This window comes from Diabrotica virgifera, chromosome 7, assembly GCF_917563875.1.
Source record: "Diabrotica virgifera virgifera chromosome 7, PGI_DIABVI_V3a".
Classification (NCBI taxonomy): domain Eukaryota; kingdom Metazoa; phylum Arthropoda; class Insecta; order Coleoptera; family Chrysomelidae; genus Diabrotica; species Diabrotica virgifera.
In genome coordinates this window covers 85,792,397-85,811,370 of record NC_065449.1, presented here as the reverse complement: position 1 = coordinate 85,811,370, position 18,974 = coordinate 85,792,397, and the positions used below count along the sequence as shown (strand labels likewise).

The window sequence follows — 18,974 nt, the reverse complement described above, 5'->3', positions numbered from 1 at the left end:
ATATATTGTACTTATACTACTTTTGTATTTTGAATGTACTATTATTTTTAGAGTAATTTTTTATTCAATTTGCACGCAGTATATTTACTTTTTATTTTTTATAGAATAGAAAATATAAGGATGTACTGATATCTAATTAGCCTATATTGGTTCTGTGGACAAAAAAAAATTTGTTATAATCAGTTTGCTGATCCAAGTCTCAACTGCCTAGTAAATTTAGTAATGATTTATAGTCATTAATAATACTTTATTAATAATAAGCAATTTGCTGATTGGCACAGCACAGTAGTCCAACTATTACTGAAGAATTAGAAATGTGAGAGTTGGATGAACAATGAGAAACTCTCAACACATGAAAAAATTATATTAAAAAGAAAATAAATCCTATGAAAATTAATACATAATTATGTATTAGAATAATGTATTGACACAGATGTGCATAAAAATTAACTACATCTTGGATTTGTAGCTCACAGACTAAATTTCACATTCCAGTTGCAAAATTATAATTTCTAACTATAAAATTTGGGTTTAATAATTATATACTCACTGTGTAAAGTTTTTTCTATAGACAGGTATTTGTATTTCTATTTTTTTTTTATTTTTTGACAGCGATGTAACCTAACCTGTCACTGTCATATTAAAACTTTATTAGGTTTCTGGGAATTACTGGTAGTGTATAGAGATGGGTAGAACTTCATTAGGTCTCTTTGATAACTGGTACTGTATAGAGATGGGTTAATATTTTAGTCTTGCAGTCTTGCAGTCTTTTAGATTACTATACTTCTCATGTATACTGTAAGAAATAGTAGTGATTTTTCGTAACACTTCATTTCAGTTGTTATAACTACTTTCTGGTTTTTATGAAGGTAACATAAGATTTAAAATAGTTTAATAATAAATTCTCATTGCACTCATTGGTCTAATTGAATTCTTTTTTTACTGTTGTGTTCCTGCTTGCTTGTTACATAATATGTATAAAATTTTCTGCACATCTGTTACATATTATGGTTGATGTAACTTGTATTTGAATATATTGATAGTCGAAATCTAGGTCGACCTTCACTCATCGGCTTTCCAGTTGAAACATTTTTTTTATTAAATTTTATACATAGACAAATCTTACTTGCGTGGGTTGCCTATCAAAATCTTGTCATAGCTATCCTATCTTGTATATAACCCTAAGCAGGTTTTTGTGAATTTTTTTTTGAAAGTATGGTAGAATTATTTTATTTTTAAATTAAATAAGCATACTAAGTACAATTCATACATCATTCAAAAAAATTCAAGCGAAAATATTGAAACATAAGCCAACAGTGAAACATAAGCCAACGGTGAAGCATAAGCCAAGAACAATGAATTTTGCGATGGACATTAGAACTCATCATTGGATCATGGTAAACAAAAAATTCAAAAAGATTTTATTAGCTTATGAGTTTCTCGAGGTAGCGCTGTCAATTTTTTTAGTTTTATCGACTTTTGACTTTTTGACATCACTCAGAAGTCAAAACAACGAATTTTTTTGCAATAAAGGGTGAAAATCAACCGGTGCCGCCCAAAATCCCGACAGCCAAAATCCCGACAGCCAAAATCCCGACGGCCAAAACACCGACACGCCAGAATCCTAACAGGCCAAAATCCCGACATGTAAATTATTATGTATTTTAAAAGAAAAAATTATTTAAACACTTCATTTTATAATATAAAAGCTATACTTAATGAAATGGAAGGTTGTAAGTGACATGATAATATCTATTATATGAAAGTAAACTTGAATTCAGGATTTGATTATATGTACATATATGTATTATTGGACAAAAAAAATAATTTAATTCATATACCCATGTTAGAAATTTTATTTAAAAAATTAGTTCATATTCATATTAAATGGTAAATACTTTTTCCACCTACCTCTACCGAAAGTATACTTTTCCGGACCTGATTGTAGGGAGCAAAGTTGTACTTTTCCTCCCTAGGGAAAAATATTTTCCTCCCTAGGGAGGAAAAGTAAAAGTGACGTCTTGGTATTTCATTCATGAAATATAACTTATTGACGCCCTGTACAATATCTATTTTCTCTTACGTAAGTATCTATACATTTTAACGATTATTTAAAAACACTCTGTATTTTGCAGAATGGTAAAAAACAGTAAATTGTTATTCTGATTTAACAATGTTTACATTAATAATTTGACTTATATTTGACAGTTGACAGTTATATTGTACCTACTTGTTAGTTTTAGTTCTAATAAATTTTGTTGGTTAGTTACATAAATAAATTAAGTAAAAATGAAAAAATGACTTGTTATTTGAGGAAGGTGGAAAAACCATATGTATAACATGGGAGTAAAGTGCCTTTTCCTCCCTTGAATGATTACTGCCCTCCGCTACGCGTCGCGCAGTAAACTTCATTCTCGGGAGGAAAAGTAGCACTTTCCTCCCTTGTTATACAAATAGCTATTGTTTAGTAACAAAAAATAAAAAACAGATGGCCATAAACAAAAAACAAGAAATAAATGTAATTATATGTTAAAAAGAAACTTATCAAACCTGTCCGGATTCTGGCCTGTCGGAATTCTGGCGTGTCGGGATTTTGGCCGTCGGGATTGTGTCTGTCGGGATTTTGGCTGTCGGGATTTTGGGGTAGACCCAAATCAACATATTTATTATTGTTAAACAAAAAACAAGGAATGTCTAAAAAATATATATACAATATTGCAGGTGGGTTGGGTAAGTAGTTTTTGAGTTACAATATCTACCGCCTTTGAAAAAAAGGAGTTTTGAGGGAAACGGGTTTAAAGTATTCTCAAATTTTATTTTTAATTTCTTTTTTGTCTCTCAAGTCGTAAAGTGATCCACACCGGAATATGTTTTTGAATCACGGAGAAATTTACAAAAGAGAATGAGAAAAGCTGTTGAATTTTTCTCACTATGCTCAAACGTGCTGGCGCGAACTTGCTGCAAAGCGAGTCGAAGGTAGGGAGATAGTGTTGAATAGCCCTACCTTCGACTCGCTTTGCAGTTTCTCGCCAGCGCGCTTGGACGTAGTGAACAACGGTCAACAGCTGTTCTCATTCTCTTTTGTAAATTACTCCGCAATTCAAAACATATTCCGGTGTGCATCACTTTACGATTTGACACACAAAAAAGAAATTGAAAATAAAAGTTGACAATACTTTAAACGCGTTTTCCTCAAATCTGAAAATTCAAAACTCAAAAACTACTTGACCGATCCACTTGGAATTTTGTATATATTTTCTTTATACATACTTTGAGGTAACGTTGTCGAGATATTTTTTGTTTTATGTTTATTTTTTGTTTAACAATAATAAATATGTTGATTTTCACCCTATTTCTATAAAAATAGGGTGAATATCAATAGATCTTTGTTTCGATTTATGAGTGATACCAAAAAGTAAAAAATCGATAAAACTAAAAAACTCAACAGCGTTACCTCGAGAAATTCATAAGCTAATAAAATCTTTTTGAATTTTTTCTTTAACATGATCCAATGATGAGTTCTGATGTCCACCGCAAAATTCATTACTTTTTTAGATGTCTTTAAAAATTTGCCACCGTTGGCTTATTTTTCCTTGAATTTTTTTGGAGTGATCTATGAATTGTACTGAATAGCTTATTTAATTTAAAAATAAAATATTTCTACCATACTTTGAAAAAAATTTACAAAAATGTGCTTGAAATGTTGATTTCAAACTCTACGCCCCCCTTAAAGATAGCTATGACAAGATTTTGATAGACAACTCACGCAAGTAATACTTGTCTATGTATGAAATTTAATAAAAAAACAAGTCGAAAATGCGAGCATTATCATAACGAAAACTTTGTATATTTACGTATTTTAATTCATAATATGGAAAATTGCTATTATGAAAAGTAGGTTAGAATTAATAATTATGTTTTAATGTGCAATTATATCATTATAATTTAAATGTTATGAACTATAAAGGTAGTTTACTCTTGATCGAATTTCATATTTTTTATATACCTCGTATAAAATTAATAAAATTTTATACATGATGGTTGCATCATAAATCTTAGAACATGAAGAGCTTTTTATGAAGAATAACTTTTCTTCGTCAAATTAAAAATAAAAGAGTTATAAATGAAAATGTTGTTAGTATCCGTAATTTGAGAAAAATCTTCAAATATTTTTTTCCATTAGAAGGATGTAATTGCACATATCAGACCATATTTTTTTATACCAAACAATATTATTTCATATACTGTCGGTTCGCTAAACTCAGACACAATTGGCTAGTGATTTTAGTCAATAATTTTGCCAATTCGACAAAAAAATAATTTCTAAATAGTTAATAATTACTAAGTATTTAGTAATTTTGCCAATTTCGGCAAAATTCTCAAAAAACAAAAAAATTACCTACTAAAATCACTAACCAGTTGTGTCGAGTTTAGCGAACCGACTAGGTATATTTTAATTTCATATTTCGTAGCAAATGGAACAGTCCATTTATCATAAAGGGGAGGGCGTACGGGTATAAACCTTTTTAGAGCTGTTGAATAACTTATTGCTTTTAAAATATTATACTCAAATTGTATTTTTGAACATCTTATTTATTTTATATAATAATTAAATTCACTATCAAATGTCATTGATGTTTTATTATACTACATTCGCTCTCGCGAGATTTTTTTTGACACTGACGTCAGTAATTTCTTTTTTGAAAAATTCAGTTGTCAGAAGTGTCTGGAAATTACTACAAAACCAACGCACCTGCTCATATCCAATATTATTAATAGTAAACAGACATAAAAATAACATAAACCTTACGCCAATCAATATTTATTTATTTAAACCATTATAATGTATTGATAGCAAATGAGAAAATTATTTATTGTACAAAATAAAAATATTTTGTAGAAATAAACTTCACAAAATTTTATGAGATTAGTAGACACTCCCACTATTTCTAATAATTCTTCTTTTTTTAATGAAAGATTAAGTTGATTTGAGTTGATTTTAGCAGTTAATAGTGTGAGGTAGGAATTTTTGTGTTGTAGGTTTCCTATTCCGAATGTCTCAAAAAAAATCTCGCGAGAGCGAATGTAGTATAATACTTAATTTAAAATTTAGTTTGACATTCACGAAGTGTCAAACTCAAATGTAAATAACAAATAACCTATGTTATGTTTAACAAATCGAGATTTCAAAAAGTAGCCTACTTCCTAATCAACCATTTGAGCTGACGTTTAGTGCGTCGGTAGGAGATAACCGGATTGTGACGTCACATTTTAGAGTTTGAGGTCGATTATCTCGAAGACGGTTAGAGGTATCGAAATGCCGTTTTCAGATTTGGATTCAGAAGGCAAAACTACATAAGAATCCATCGATACACTTGCTCTAAGTATTGCAGGAGCGGCGACGCAATAACACACAGACTTTTGCAAATTTATAAACGAAAAGTTTTCGTTGAAAATGTTTCATCCAGAAAGCCGATGGGTGAAGGTAGACCTAGATTCGGATCTTAGACGATGTGTAGAATTTGATATAAATAATAGTTTTAAGACCATCTGTACATAATTTGCAAATATTTTACGACTATCCCTACTTTTTCTATCTTTACACGGCAAATTACGTGTAGTAAAATTCACACTGGTATGGATATGTAAACATTACTAGAATGTCATTCTACTTGACAATTTCATGATTAACTTTAAAGAGATGGCTTTTGAATGTTCTTGAATAACTGTTATTTGTATAATTGCAGATTATTAATTCAGTTAATAAATGTGATAATTTTTTCACTAACTAGGTATTCAGTGATTGTAATAATTTATATGTATGACAAAAACTAATACTCAATCGAGAAAAGAGGAAAAGTGTTGAAAGTGAGTTTTTAATAATATACAGGGTGTCAGAAAAGATTGGTCATAAATTATACCACACATTCTGGGGTCAAAAATAGTTCGATTGAACCTAACTTACCTTTGTACAAATGTGCTCATAAAAAAAGTTACAGCCCTTTGAAGTTACAAAATGAAAATCGATTTTGTTCAATATATCGAAAACTATTAGAGATTTTTTATTGAAAATTGACATGTATCATTATTATGGTAGGAACATCTTAAAACAAAATTATAGTGAAATTTGTCCACCCCATAAAAAAATTATGGGGATTTTGTTCCCTTAAATCCCCCTCCCCCCCCCCCTAAACTTCTGTGTACGTTCCAATTAATTCATTATTGTGATACCATTAGTTAAACACAACGTTTTTAAAACTTTTTTGCTTCCTAGTATTTTTTCGATAAGCCAGTTTTTGTCGAGATGCGGCTTCGTTTTCAATATATTTACGTAAAAATGTTATGGGGGTTTTGTTTCTTTAAACCCCCCAAATGTTTGTGTACGTTCCAATTAAACTATTATTGTGGTACCATTAGTTAAACACGGTGTTGTTAAAATTTTTGCATCTTAGTCTTTTTTTCATAAGTCACCTTTTATCGAGATGTAGCTTCTTTTTCAAATATACCTAAAAATGTAAATTATAAATAATAAATTTTCAGATTATACCTGCTATAATCGTACATACTTAACCATATACAAATATGTGGTGGATTCGACAAATATTCAAAATATCTCTATAAACACGGGTTTATCGAAAAAGTACTAAGAGGCAAAAAAGTTTTAAAAATAATGTGTTTAACTAATTGTGCCACAATAATAATTTAATTGGAATGTACACAAACATTTGGGGGGGTTTAAGGGAACAAAACCCCCATAAAATTTTTATGGGGTGCACAAATTTTACTTTCATTTTTTTTAAGATGTTGCTGCCATAAAAATGCCACATGTCCATTTTCAATAAAAAATCTCTGAGAATTTTCGATGTATAAAAAAATCGATTTTCATGTAACTTCAAATGGCTGTAACTTTTTTTTTGTGGACTATTGTATACAGTGATGAGCGCGCTAATAACCGGCAAAATAGCGCAAAAGATGGAAAATATATTAAATTGTGAGATAAAAAGAAATAAAACTAGTAGAGGTCTTAATTTTAGCGATAGTAACATATAAATTGACATTATATTGATTGTTTCCCACCTTTAGACGAATCAGAACAGTATGCCAACTAAAACTGTTACGGTGACAGTGGCATTTCTCAAACACGTCCGATACGTCTAAAGGTGGGAAACAATCAATATAATGACATTCGATAAGTTACTATCGCTAAATTTAACACCTCCACTAGGTTCATCTCTTTTTATCTCACAACTTAATATGTTTTCCATCTTTTTGCCGGTTATTAGTGCGCTCATCACTGTATAGGTAAGTGAGTTTCAATCAATCTATTTTTGACTCCAGAATCTGTGGTATAATTTATGAACAATCTTTTCGGGACAACCTGTATTGTTACTATGGAACGCTTACAATTTTGAACATCTTTAACAACAAAATACTTGGATCACAGAATATATTATCCTGGTGTATTCTCTGCTTGGATCTTCCACAAATAATACACAATAAATAACTTTTTATTAAGTTCACGTCTTAAATCAATTATTTATCAAATACACTATATGTATATCAATATTATTTAATCAACAACTCAAAATATTTCCGATGCCATGTCAAATATTTAAAATTGTCACTGATTGTCACTGTCTGACTGACAATATGCTGACAATATTATATTCGGCTGAGTGCGTTGTAAGACAAAGATAGATTTGGAAAATATTACCACGGACATGGTGTCCATTTTTTTCGAATCCTGAAAAAACTAAATATTTTTGAAAAATTTAAACGCAGAATGAAAGGCTAACTTATTACCGAGGACCGAAAGTCCCTTAGAATAAATAAAAAGTTTATTTTGAATGAGATATTTGAAATTAAAAATCACACTAAATTTTCTCTTAGTTTTTCACCCCTGTAACTTATTAAAATAAACATTATAGAAGTTCTCAGGGACTTTCGGCCCTCGCTAATAACGTAATCTTTCATTCTGCGTTTAAATTTTTCAAAAATACTTATTAGTTTTTTCAGGATTCGAAAAACATGAATCCCCATTTGAATAGCATTGCAGCCGAAAATACGTGCCCATCCCCTTAAGGTAGTCCTCGTTTTTTAACTTTTTGTGTTAAAATCATCTAAATATTTTTGATTGTCTAAAATTTTTAATTTTGTTAACAAATGCAATGCCGCTTTTATAGATTTGTAGATTTTTAAAACTAGAGGTCTTTATTTGTGATACAAAAACTATGTGTGAAATGTGAATGCATCTCTAATATTTTATTATTACTCTGTTAAAAAATATTCGTATCAAAAAAAACGAGAAACCTAAAAGACCAGTACAACGGGCTGTTCTGAGGAGATCAAGTGGTAGAAATGTAGATAAACAAATGGTGGTGGTCTCTGAAATGAAATTAAACCTCAGCTGTCTTTATTTATAAACATTATTTTTTGATTTTATAATGTACTTTTTTATTATTAATTTTAGTTGTTCCTCATATAACTGACGCGATACAGGAATGGGTGGAGCGTGTGGCACAAAAACCAGTTTCAGAATCTGGAAAAACCCCAGAAGTGTGTATAATAGAACTGGGTGGTATAGTAGGTGATATCGAAAGTATGGCATTCGTAGAAGCTTTTAGACAATTCCAATTTAGAGTAAAGCGAGAGAATTTCTGTGTGGCACATGTATCTCTCATTCCACAACCCAGAACTACAGGGGAACATAAAACTAAACCAACTCAATCATCTGTTAGGGAACTCAGAGGACTGGGATTGTCTCCTGACATTATCGTTTGTAGGTCAGAGAAGCCCATTGGACATAGTGTTAAAGAGAAAATTTCAAATTTCTGCCATGTAGCACCTGAACAGGTAAGATATAACATCCAAAGACCAAGTCTTAGACCAAGTATATACAGTGCTAGTCAAAAGTCCGTACCCCCCCTCGTATCTTTTGAACGGTTATACCTATAATAGTGAAATTTGGAGATAGGAAATAAACGGACGTAAGCTTCTTAACTAGTCATGACAGGTGACGTAATAGTGACAGATGACTTTACAGCGCCACTGTGACAGATAATTTTAAATGGGACCTTATGGCAAGTGACACCTCGTTTGAAAGGTATTGAAAATACCTATTCAGTCATACTAATATTGTTTAAGTTTAAGCTAATTTTGACGAATTAATGAAATAAATATAAAATTGTAGTTTCATTTAATTAATTCAAAATTCAAAATTCCGCCTATGATTACTTGTCAAAAAGGTTGACGTTGACGTAAAAACTACTAGAGAATCGAAAAACGTCAACTTTTTTGACAAACAAACCATAGGCGTACATTTGAATTTTTATTAATTAAATGCGAAGCTACAATATTATATTTATTTAATTTATTCACCAAAATCAAAATCAACTAAAACACAAAAAAATTAGTATGGCTGAGTAGGTATTTTGAATACCTATCAAACGAGGTATCACTTGCCATAAGGTCCCATTTAAAATTATCGGTCACAGTGGCTCTGTAACGTCATCTGTCACTATTACGTCACCTGTCATAACTAGTTAAGAAGCTTACGTCAGTTAATTTCCTCCATCCAAATTTCACTATTATAGGTAAAACCGTTCAAAAGATAAGAGGGGGGGTACGGACTTTTGACTAGCACTGTATAGTCCAAGTAATGCAGCTTAAAATAGGACAAAACCTCGCAATTTTTATAGAATGGATCGATTTGCTTGAAAATTTGAGAATAAGTAGTGGATAGTCCTAGGATCAAAATCTATATGATGCCAAAAGGCGCTTTTACCATGGGGGTGCTACCCCATCTCGGGGGTGGAAATTTTTTATTATATTTTGACCGTAGAAGTTGGTGAAAACATTCATTCTAAGCAAAAAATGTTCTATACCTACATTTTTTTGATAAAATTAATAGTTTTCGATTTATTCGCTATCGAAAGTGTTAGTTTTATATCGAAAAAATGAATGTTTTTAATCAGTTTTCTGCTAATAACTCAAAAACTTTTCGTTTTATCAAAACAACTTTACTTATCAAAAATGTACCTTTTGAAAAAATAAACACAACGTTTTTTTTAAATATTCTTTAAGACCAATAGTAATCTAGTTATACTTTATTATATGTTAGCTCTTCTTCGTCAAATGCTAAAAAATATTGTAGTTGCAAAGTCAAAAGACGGATAAACTATGCATTTTTTGAGGATAACTTGTTTAAACTGATTTAAAGTGTTTAAAAATATCTATCTCCAGAAATACAAAAAAAGTCTCTAGCTCAAAAATTAAGTGACATAATGAAAAGAATGTCAGTCCCTATTTTTTTTTTCAGCGAAAAAGTGATCGGAAACAAGCTCCTAATCTCCACCCTAATTAAAATTAGTCATTGACTTTATTTGGTCTTCTTTATTTGTGTATTGATAATAGGTTCTAGAAGTTTGACCGCCTTAGAATGATCAGTTTTGGAAAAATTGGAGTTAAAAGCGAATAACGAATTTTTGTAGTTTGGTAAAAAATGCCCTTTCCTTCAGAATAGAAAGATTAGCATCAGAGATACAAAAAAAAATTTTAAAGTAATATGAAATTGTAGCTTATTTAATTCACAAGAAAAATTGAGTGAGCTTACAATTAAAACTTGTAATAATATGCAAAAACCACCTTTACTAACCCTTTCAAAGACATCTCTTTTTACGACTGAGGTTTTTAAAAGGATTTAATATTAATAGCCTTATAGATCTTGTAAAAATCTACAACATTCTTTTTTACCAAACTTTCTAAGATAAAAAATAAAAAAGTTGCGGTTAAAAATCAATATTTTTGAAAAAAATGGAGAAATCCAATTGGAAGCCCAATAATGTAAGTTAGCGGTGTTTTTAGTCATTGGCCTTATTCAGTCTTCTTTATTTAGAATAGAATAGAATAGAAATATGCTTTATTGTCATGAAAAATTTAACAATTTTATAGACAAAGCTTACAAGAATCATTAATAAAAACAATAAATACAATTTACTAAAATTATACAAATCGTCAATATGTATAAATAAAACAATAAAGTGAAATAAAAATCAGTAACAATCTATTGCAAAATTAAAAAAAATGCAAATTGCGTAATCTACCTTAAGAAATTTAATAAGTAATTTAATAAGTTATGCTGCTGCATATGAAACTCAAATATATATTAAGATTCTACTTATACATAAGACTACTGTAATTTCTTAGTTATTGGTTAAGAAACTCTGCTATTGAATAATATGGTCTTTCAGATAAATAGGCTTTTGTCATTTTACGGAACTCGGGGAAAGATGTTGCAGATTTAAGTTGTAGAGGGAGATGGTTGAATAGTTTTTTTGCAGAATATAATATAGATTTCTTTACTAACTCACTGGACGGGATCGGTAAATAGATGTCAAAGGTAGAATTTCTGGTGGAATAGTCATGTCTAGGTCTTGATGGAAAGACATGTAGATGTTTACGAATTAAGCAAACAGTTTCTAAAATATATAAAGAAGTTAGAATCCTGTGATCTTTGAAGTAGCTTCTGCAATGTGTTGTTCTTCTGAGGCCAAACAGATATATTATTGCTCTTTTTTGTAATTTAAAAATAACATCGCTTTGGGCAGCTGTACCAGAACCCCAAAAAGGCAGACCATATCGAAGATGGTACTCGAACAATGAAAAGTATGTTATTTTGGAAGAGGCTAAATTCATTTCCTTCGAAACAGATCTTATTGCAAGGCAAGCTGAGGATAGTTTCTTGCTTAACACATCGATATGAAGGGACCATTTAAGGTTGCTATCTAAAAAAATACCAAGAAACTTTACAGAATCAACGATACTGATCTGGCTGTTATGAAGAGGTAAGGGTTGAAGAATTCCTTTATAGGGTAATGCTACTGTTTTATCTACGTTAAAAGAGAGTAAATTAGAATCGGACCAGGATTTTATTGTGAGTAGATCAGAAGTTATAGTAGCATGCAGAGTTGCGATATTTGAGTTGCTCCAAGTGATACTGGTATCGTCAGCATAAAGAAAAACTTTTCCATCGATTTTTAAACTAGTGATGTCATTAATAAAGATAAGGAAAGGTAGAGGACCCAATACTGAACCTTGTGGTACCCCACATACAACATTTTTGAGACTAGAGTCAGTATCATTTGCTCTAACCAGTTGTTTCCTATTATCCAAGTAAGATTGAAACCAGTTCAAAGAAATACCTCGAATTCCATAGAAATCTAGTTTTTTTATCAAAATGTCGTGATTTACACAATCAAAAGCTTTGGCATAATCACAAAAAACAGTGGCAGTGTGCAGATTATTGTTTAATGCTTGATAAACCTCATGTAGTACAGAAAACATGGCGTTGGTGGTACATTTATTATTTAAAAAGCCGAACTGATTTTGTGATAAAATCTTGTTATCAACGAGAAAGGACATAAGTCGGGCTTTTATGAATCTCTCAATAATTTTGGAGAGTACCGGTAGTAATGCAATAGGTCTATAATTGCAGGCATAGATTTTATGTATTATTAATAGATTCTAGAAGTTTGACTGGCTTAGAATGATTAGTTTTAAAAAAACTGGAGTTAAAAGCGAATAACGAATTTTTGTAGTTTGGTAAAAAGTGCCATTTTCTTCAGAATAGAAAGATTAGTATCAGATATACGAAAAAATGTTTAAATATGGAATTGTAGGTTAGGTATTTCATTCTCAAGAGCTTGGTACGAAAACATTTTTTCTACGGCAAAAATTGAGTGAATCGTAAATGAGTACCTATATCGAAAAACATTGATTTTTTCGATATAAAACTAACACAATCGATAGCAAATAAATCGAAAACTATTAATTTTATCAAAAAAATGTATAGAACGTTTTTTGCACAAAATGAACGTTTGTATTAACTTCGGTCAAAATATAATAAAGAATTTCCACTCCCCGAGATGGGGTGGCAACCACCCCCATGGTAAAAGCGCCTTTCAGCATCATATACATTTCGATCCTTGGACTATCCACTACGTATTTTCACATTTTCAAGCAAATCGATCCATTCTGTAACAATTGCGAGGTGAAAAGCTTCGGTTCCTGGACTACTAATAATTTTTAGTCGAGCTCGAATATTTAGTTACGGTTTTGATGTCATTTCTGGTTAACCATTTATGACCGGAAGTTTGGTAAAAATGCCTCAAAATTAGTAAAATTGTATATCAATCGACGCAAAGTTACACGAAGAGTTCAAATATCGACTTCCAGTTGTACTTACAGTCACTTGGGTGAAAACCTAGGACTTACGAAGTTCAATTTATTGTTACTAGTGATGTAACGAATGTCATTTTTTGAACATTCTCGAATACGAATGCGAATATCTGCTGCCGACATTCGCGAATGCAAATACATATCTAGTTTTTTTCAATTTGTTTCTATTTTTGTAATGTTTTCTAAATTTCTAATGAGAAGTTAATTGATATTTAGTGTAAATCAATCTAAATCTTAAGCTTTATCACATAATACCAAATAATAAAATAAAATGAAGGCTGATAATGTGATTATACGAGGTTAAGTTACCATTTCTTAATAAAAAAAAAAGATGAAAAGTAAATAGATTTTAAAAATCCACAAGGAAAAAGTTTTCCTGTAGTTGGCTGTATACCATATATTACAAAAAACGACTAAAATCCTTTATAAAAGGTATATTTTTAAAAATCCCTAAAAAGGGCTACATCACAGAACTAATTTTTCGATCGGATGATCGATCATCATCAGTGCTTACGTGATCTAACATGCTAACTACCAAAATACAATATAAAAATATATGGGTAAAAACTCTTTAAAATTGAGCCGTCATGGAAACATAGATAAAATATGTGAACTTATATATCAATGTTCAAAATATTCCGTGTAATATGCTCCAGATACCATTTGAACTCTAAATTGACTTGTTCACATGTTCACTATATGGTGGCAAGTCACTTTTTGAATAGATTTTGATTTTATTAACCAAATATTATCTTCAAATTATTTTTTTCTGATATTCATATTCGCACAAAGTATGCGAATATGCAAAAATATGTGAATATTCGCGAGTGCGAAAACTAATATTCGTTACATCACTACTTGTTGTTATACAACTTCTTCTGAATGTATAACGAGGAAAGTACTAGACGAATGGGATGGAGGAATCACTATAGGAGGTAGAAAAATCAGTAACCAGCGATACACACATGACACACTTATACTAACTAACAGCGAATGAAGTCGAAATGACTATCATCACTGAACAGCTAAACAGAATAAACAAAGAATTCGGACTTCTGATGAACACCAGAAAAACAAAAATAATGATCTAGACAGATCAAATAATATTCTACCGCACATACACTAAGTGCCGAATTTTGTAGTAGTAGACAGATTTGTATACCTGGGTCCCTGATAATGATAACCAACAGCGATAGCTTCCCAGAAATTTTATCTTTAAATCCAAATTTTTCGAGATTTTTGTGATAAATAAATGAATATGCTCAAATAATTATAGTTAACAAATGTTCTATTTGTAACTGTTTCAGATCATTAGTATTCCAGACTTAAAATCAGTATACGAAGTTCCAGTTTTTATGGAAAATCACGGTATGGCAGAATATCTATGTAGAAGACTACAGTTAGGAATTACCCCCTTGCCTCCATTAAAAAAGTATATGAAACCGTGGATAGACCTTGGAGATAGAATGACCAACCTTAAGAACGAAGTTACGATAGGAATTGTGGGGAAATACACACGATTAGAAGATTCGTATACGTCGATTACTAAAGCTTTAAAACATGCTGGAAATAAAGCTGGTTTTAAAGTTAATCTGAAGTTTATTGAAGCTTCTACTTTGGAAACTACTATGCTGAATGACGATCCTGCTTCTTACCATAATGCTTGGCATAATTTATGTGTTTGCGAGTAAGTAACTTTTATTTTGTTTATTTTTTGTGATTTTAAACTAGTATAATTCCTTTTACTTAAAAATAAATGTGTGGTAATATTAAAATTCGTAGTCTTCTCATATTTGAGTCTGTTCACAATTACTATTATTTAACTTTTAACCTTCATAAACCTATAGTCAAAAACGTACATTAAATACCGAGTGGAGTGCAACTGTATCCCAATAGTTTTGCCTTATTTTTTTATATACTGTAAATATCGATTAACGATTAATTATTAGACTCATTTGAATGTAATGATTATAAAATCAAAGAAAAATAATTAAGATAAAAATAAAATGCTGTGACATTTTAAATAATAATTTAATTATCACCTTGTTACAAACTGCTATATTTTTTGAATGTTTTGCACATACATATTGATTGCACCAAATACAAAACTTTCGAGATTTTCTGTCTTTACTTCCGGTGCATAAAAAATACCGCTGCTGTCTGGCAATAACGAGAACGAGTTGTTCACCTCTTACGTTTAATTGTGATAAAACGGTTAATAGCCCAGTAAATGAACAGGAAATACGGCGATACCGTGTAATTTTCAGGGGCAACTCCGAATTGCATAAAAATTTGGATTTAGATTCTACTTACCCTCCACTTCAAAGTTGAAACTGTGCCGTTGGTTGCTTTTACTTGGGGGGTGACAGTCACCCCTTCTCGGGGGTGAAAAAACATACGTTCTAGATAAGACCGGAAATTGATAAATTGGCTGATTTTAAGCAACTTTTAATCTATAGAGTTTTTTATGTAAGTCAGTAATTTTCGAGTTATTTGCGATTGAAGATGTTTATTTTTCGACAAAAAAACTACGTTTTCACACGGTTTTTCGCAAATAACTCAAAAAGTAAATATTTGATCGAAAAAATATTCCTAGCAAAAATGTAGCTTATAATATACCGAAACAAATGGTATATCAGTAAAGTCTATCAATCGAGTAAAAACAAAGTTGTAGCTCATGGAAAACACGTTCTTATTCGTCTAATTCCAAATCGAATATTACAAGGTGAAATCACCGAAAAATTAAGCACTTTTCGGGAAAAACCCATTCAAACTTTTTTAAAGTGTTTATAAAAAGCTTTATTTTAATTGTTTATACAAGTTTCTAGCATTAAAAATAAGCGAGTTACGCTCAAAATAAAGTTGGCCCTCTTTTTTTTTTGGTGAAAAAATTATGAAAATCTCCCAGTGTTTAGCTCCCCAAATGAAATTAATCGCTACCGCTTTAAAAACAATTTACTTACTTATCTATTTTTTATATGATATGTCGGTCTCACCGGTTTAAAGTGCTTATAAGTTATTTTGGAAAAAGGAAGTTTTTCAAAAATTTTTAGAATTTTTTTTTTACTATAAAACCAAATTTTTTCAAAAATTTCACTTCAACCAATCACTTCAAACCAATAAAACTTACAGATCATATAAACAATCCACATAGAGTTAAAATAAATGGTAAAGCGGTAACGATTAATTTTATTTAAGGTGCTAAATAGAGGCAGGTTTTCACGATTTTTTTACCAAAAAAAAGGGTTAACTTTTTTTTTTTCAGTGTAACTCGTTTATTTTGGATACTAGAAACTTTTGTAAAAAACAAATATAAAGCTTTTTTAGATACTTTAAAAATGTTAATAAGCATTTCCCGAAAAGTGCTTGATTTTTCGGTGATTTCGCGGTGAATTATTCGATTTGGAATTAGACGAATAAGAACGAATTTTACAACTTTGCTTTTACTCAATGTGTAGACTTTACTGATACACCATTTTTTTCGATTTGTTGTAAGCTACACTTTTGCTGGGAATATTTTTTTCGATAAAATATTTACTTTTTGAGTTATTTGTGAAAAACAGTCTGAAAACGTAGTTTTTTTGTCGAAAAATCAACATTTTCAATCGCGAATAACTCGAAAAGTATTGACTTACGTAAAAAACTTTATGGAACGGAAGTTGCTTATAATCTGTCAATTTATCCATTTCCGGGCTTATTTTAAACAAGCGTTTTACACCCCCAAGAAGGGGTGACTGTCACCCCCCAAGTAAAAGCAACCAACGGCTCGATTTCAACTTTGAAGTGGAGGGTAAGTAGAACCTAAATCCAAATTTTCATGCAATTCGGAGTTGCCCCTGAAAATTATACTTCAATACGGTCATTTATTGGACTATAACAAGAATTATTGTTTTATATTGAAATTTAATGACTTTTTGTGAATTTAATGAATTATACTTTTCCTAATTAATTGTTGGCTCAACTCAGATAAAACACTCCTATCTAAACGATTAATTTTTCAATCTACCCCCTCTGTGGCTCAGTGGTAAGAGCGCCTACCTTTAGATCGAAAGGTCCGAATGGTCGTGAGTTCGAATCTCACCAGTGTCAGGAATTTTTCGTTTATTATAAATTAATAAATGAAAATAGTTTCTGTCGGATCGGTACTCACCAGAGGGACCGCAGACGTTCGGATACAATTAGCGTCTCTTTGCAAAGACAATGACGTCGACTTTGTAAAGTAACAAGACACTTACTCAACATACACACTACACATGACACTAGATACCTAACTGCAAAAATTTACCGTACCTACCATGTCAGTGGCCATTAGTTGCCGAGGCATTAGCTAAATAAAAAAAATATTTTCAATCTGGATTTTTCAACATCTTAAGTTTATAAGCGTTGATACCAATATCCAGCAGATGAAAAATATTGCCATCAGCCAATTACCTTTTCTTTGTGTCGTAAATTTTGCCAATTTATCTGTTATATCCACTGCATCCTTCGTTTTATGGTAGTGTAATATAATATCCAGTTTGCGATATGTTTCTTCTTCACTTATTTTGTCATCGTTACATTCTGTCGTTAATGGCTGCATTTTTCTTTGGGACGCCGGACGTAAGAAACTGTCTTTAGTTTCCATAAAAGCTAACATGCTTGAAAAGTATTTCTTATATCTTGCTGAAAGTATGTAGTTCTTTTGAAATATAAGGTTAATTTTTGTGTAGTGTTCCACACAAGGTTACATTTTTATCTAAAAACTTATAAGCTAACTCATACTAGTAAGAAAGTAGACATAATTAGTAATTATTCCTTATCCTGCCGATAAATGTTTTATCAGGTCACTATCCTTTGTCCTTGGCCTTTCTCAGGTTTGTGTTCTTCTTTGCATAAAAGTATAAATTGTACAAAATATTGCATTTTTTTTTCATGAAATAGCTTAACTAAACAAATTTGCATATTAGCTGTACCTTTATGCCGAATTACAATCAGCCAAGACCCAAATATTTAAACCGTACTTGTCCGGCTTACTCTTTATGTAAACCCTAAAAGGTTCCTTGCCTCGGAATGGGACTAGCTGCTCATCCTCGTAGCAGTGGGTGGATTCAGATGGATTTAGTGTTCAGATGAATTTAAAGATTTCTTGAAATTTGATGCAAAACTATCAAAGATATCTCAGATTGTAGCAAATTTAGCAGTGCGTTTTATTTCTTCTTTTGTTTCAAAATTGTCGAATCTTAGGAAGTACATAATCTGTTGCAAGACATAGTAGATGATACTACAGGACGACATAAAGTTGGATCTTGGCCCCGTAATACACATATTGGCCTTTTAGCTGCGTGCCAGGCTCCAAAAATAATAAACAAACCAATAAATGTTTCAAGTTCTTCTTGCACAAATGGAGAAAAGGCCTTTCCATTTTTTGCACAGTATGATTTGGCTTTTCTATTCGTCTCCAATAAAATCACATTCATAATATTTTGTGAAAAAAATCATTCAAAAGCTTCTTTTATAGTGGAAAATTAAGAACTATATCTAGTCAAACCTATTGAAACAGTTTGTATTTTCTACTCTTTTTCCTCGTAGTAAGTGGAACTTTTGCCCACACAATCTTTAAATGTATAACTTGAATTTCCCCTTTGAAAGGGGAGTGAAATTATGTCAAAGTGTCACGAGGGCAAAACAAATCGGTAATTTTTAAGAGTTCGACTGTAATTCGATAAGATTATTTCATGAATAAAACTGTTTTTGAAATA

General features: G+C 30.9%; 1 protein-coding gene across 1 annotated transcript in view; it reads left to right on the top strand.

The window, feature by feature from the left end:
• The window catches only part of LOC126887706 (CTP synthase), a 54,551-nt gene that overhangs the window by 10,965 nt on the left and 24,612 nt on the right, over positions 1-18,974 (top strand). The window contains exons 3-4 of the mRNA XM_050655373.1: positions 8,471-8,853; positions 14,544-14,923. Of these exons, the coding sequence (XP_050511330.1) occupies positions 8,471-8,853; positions 14,544-14,923 (763 nt within the window). The remainder of the gene's footprint in view (positions 1-8,470; positions 8,854-14,543; positions 14,924-18,974) is intronic.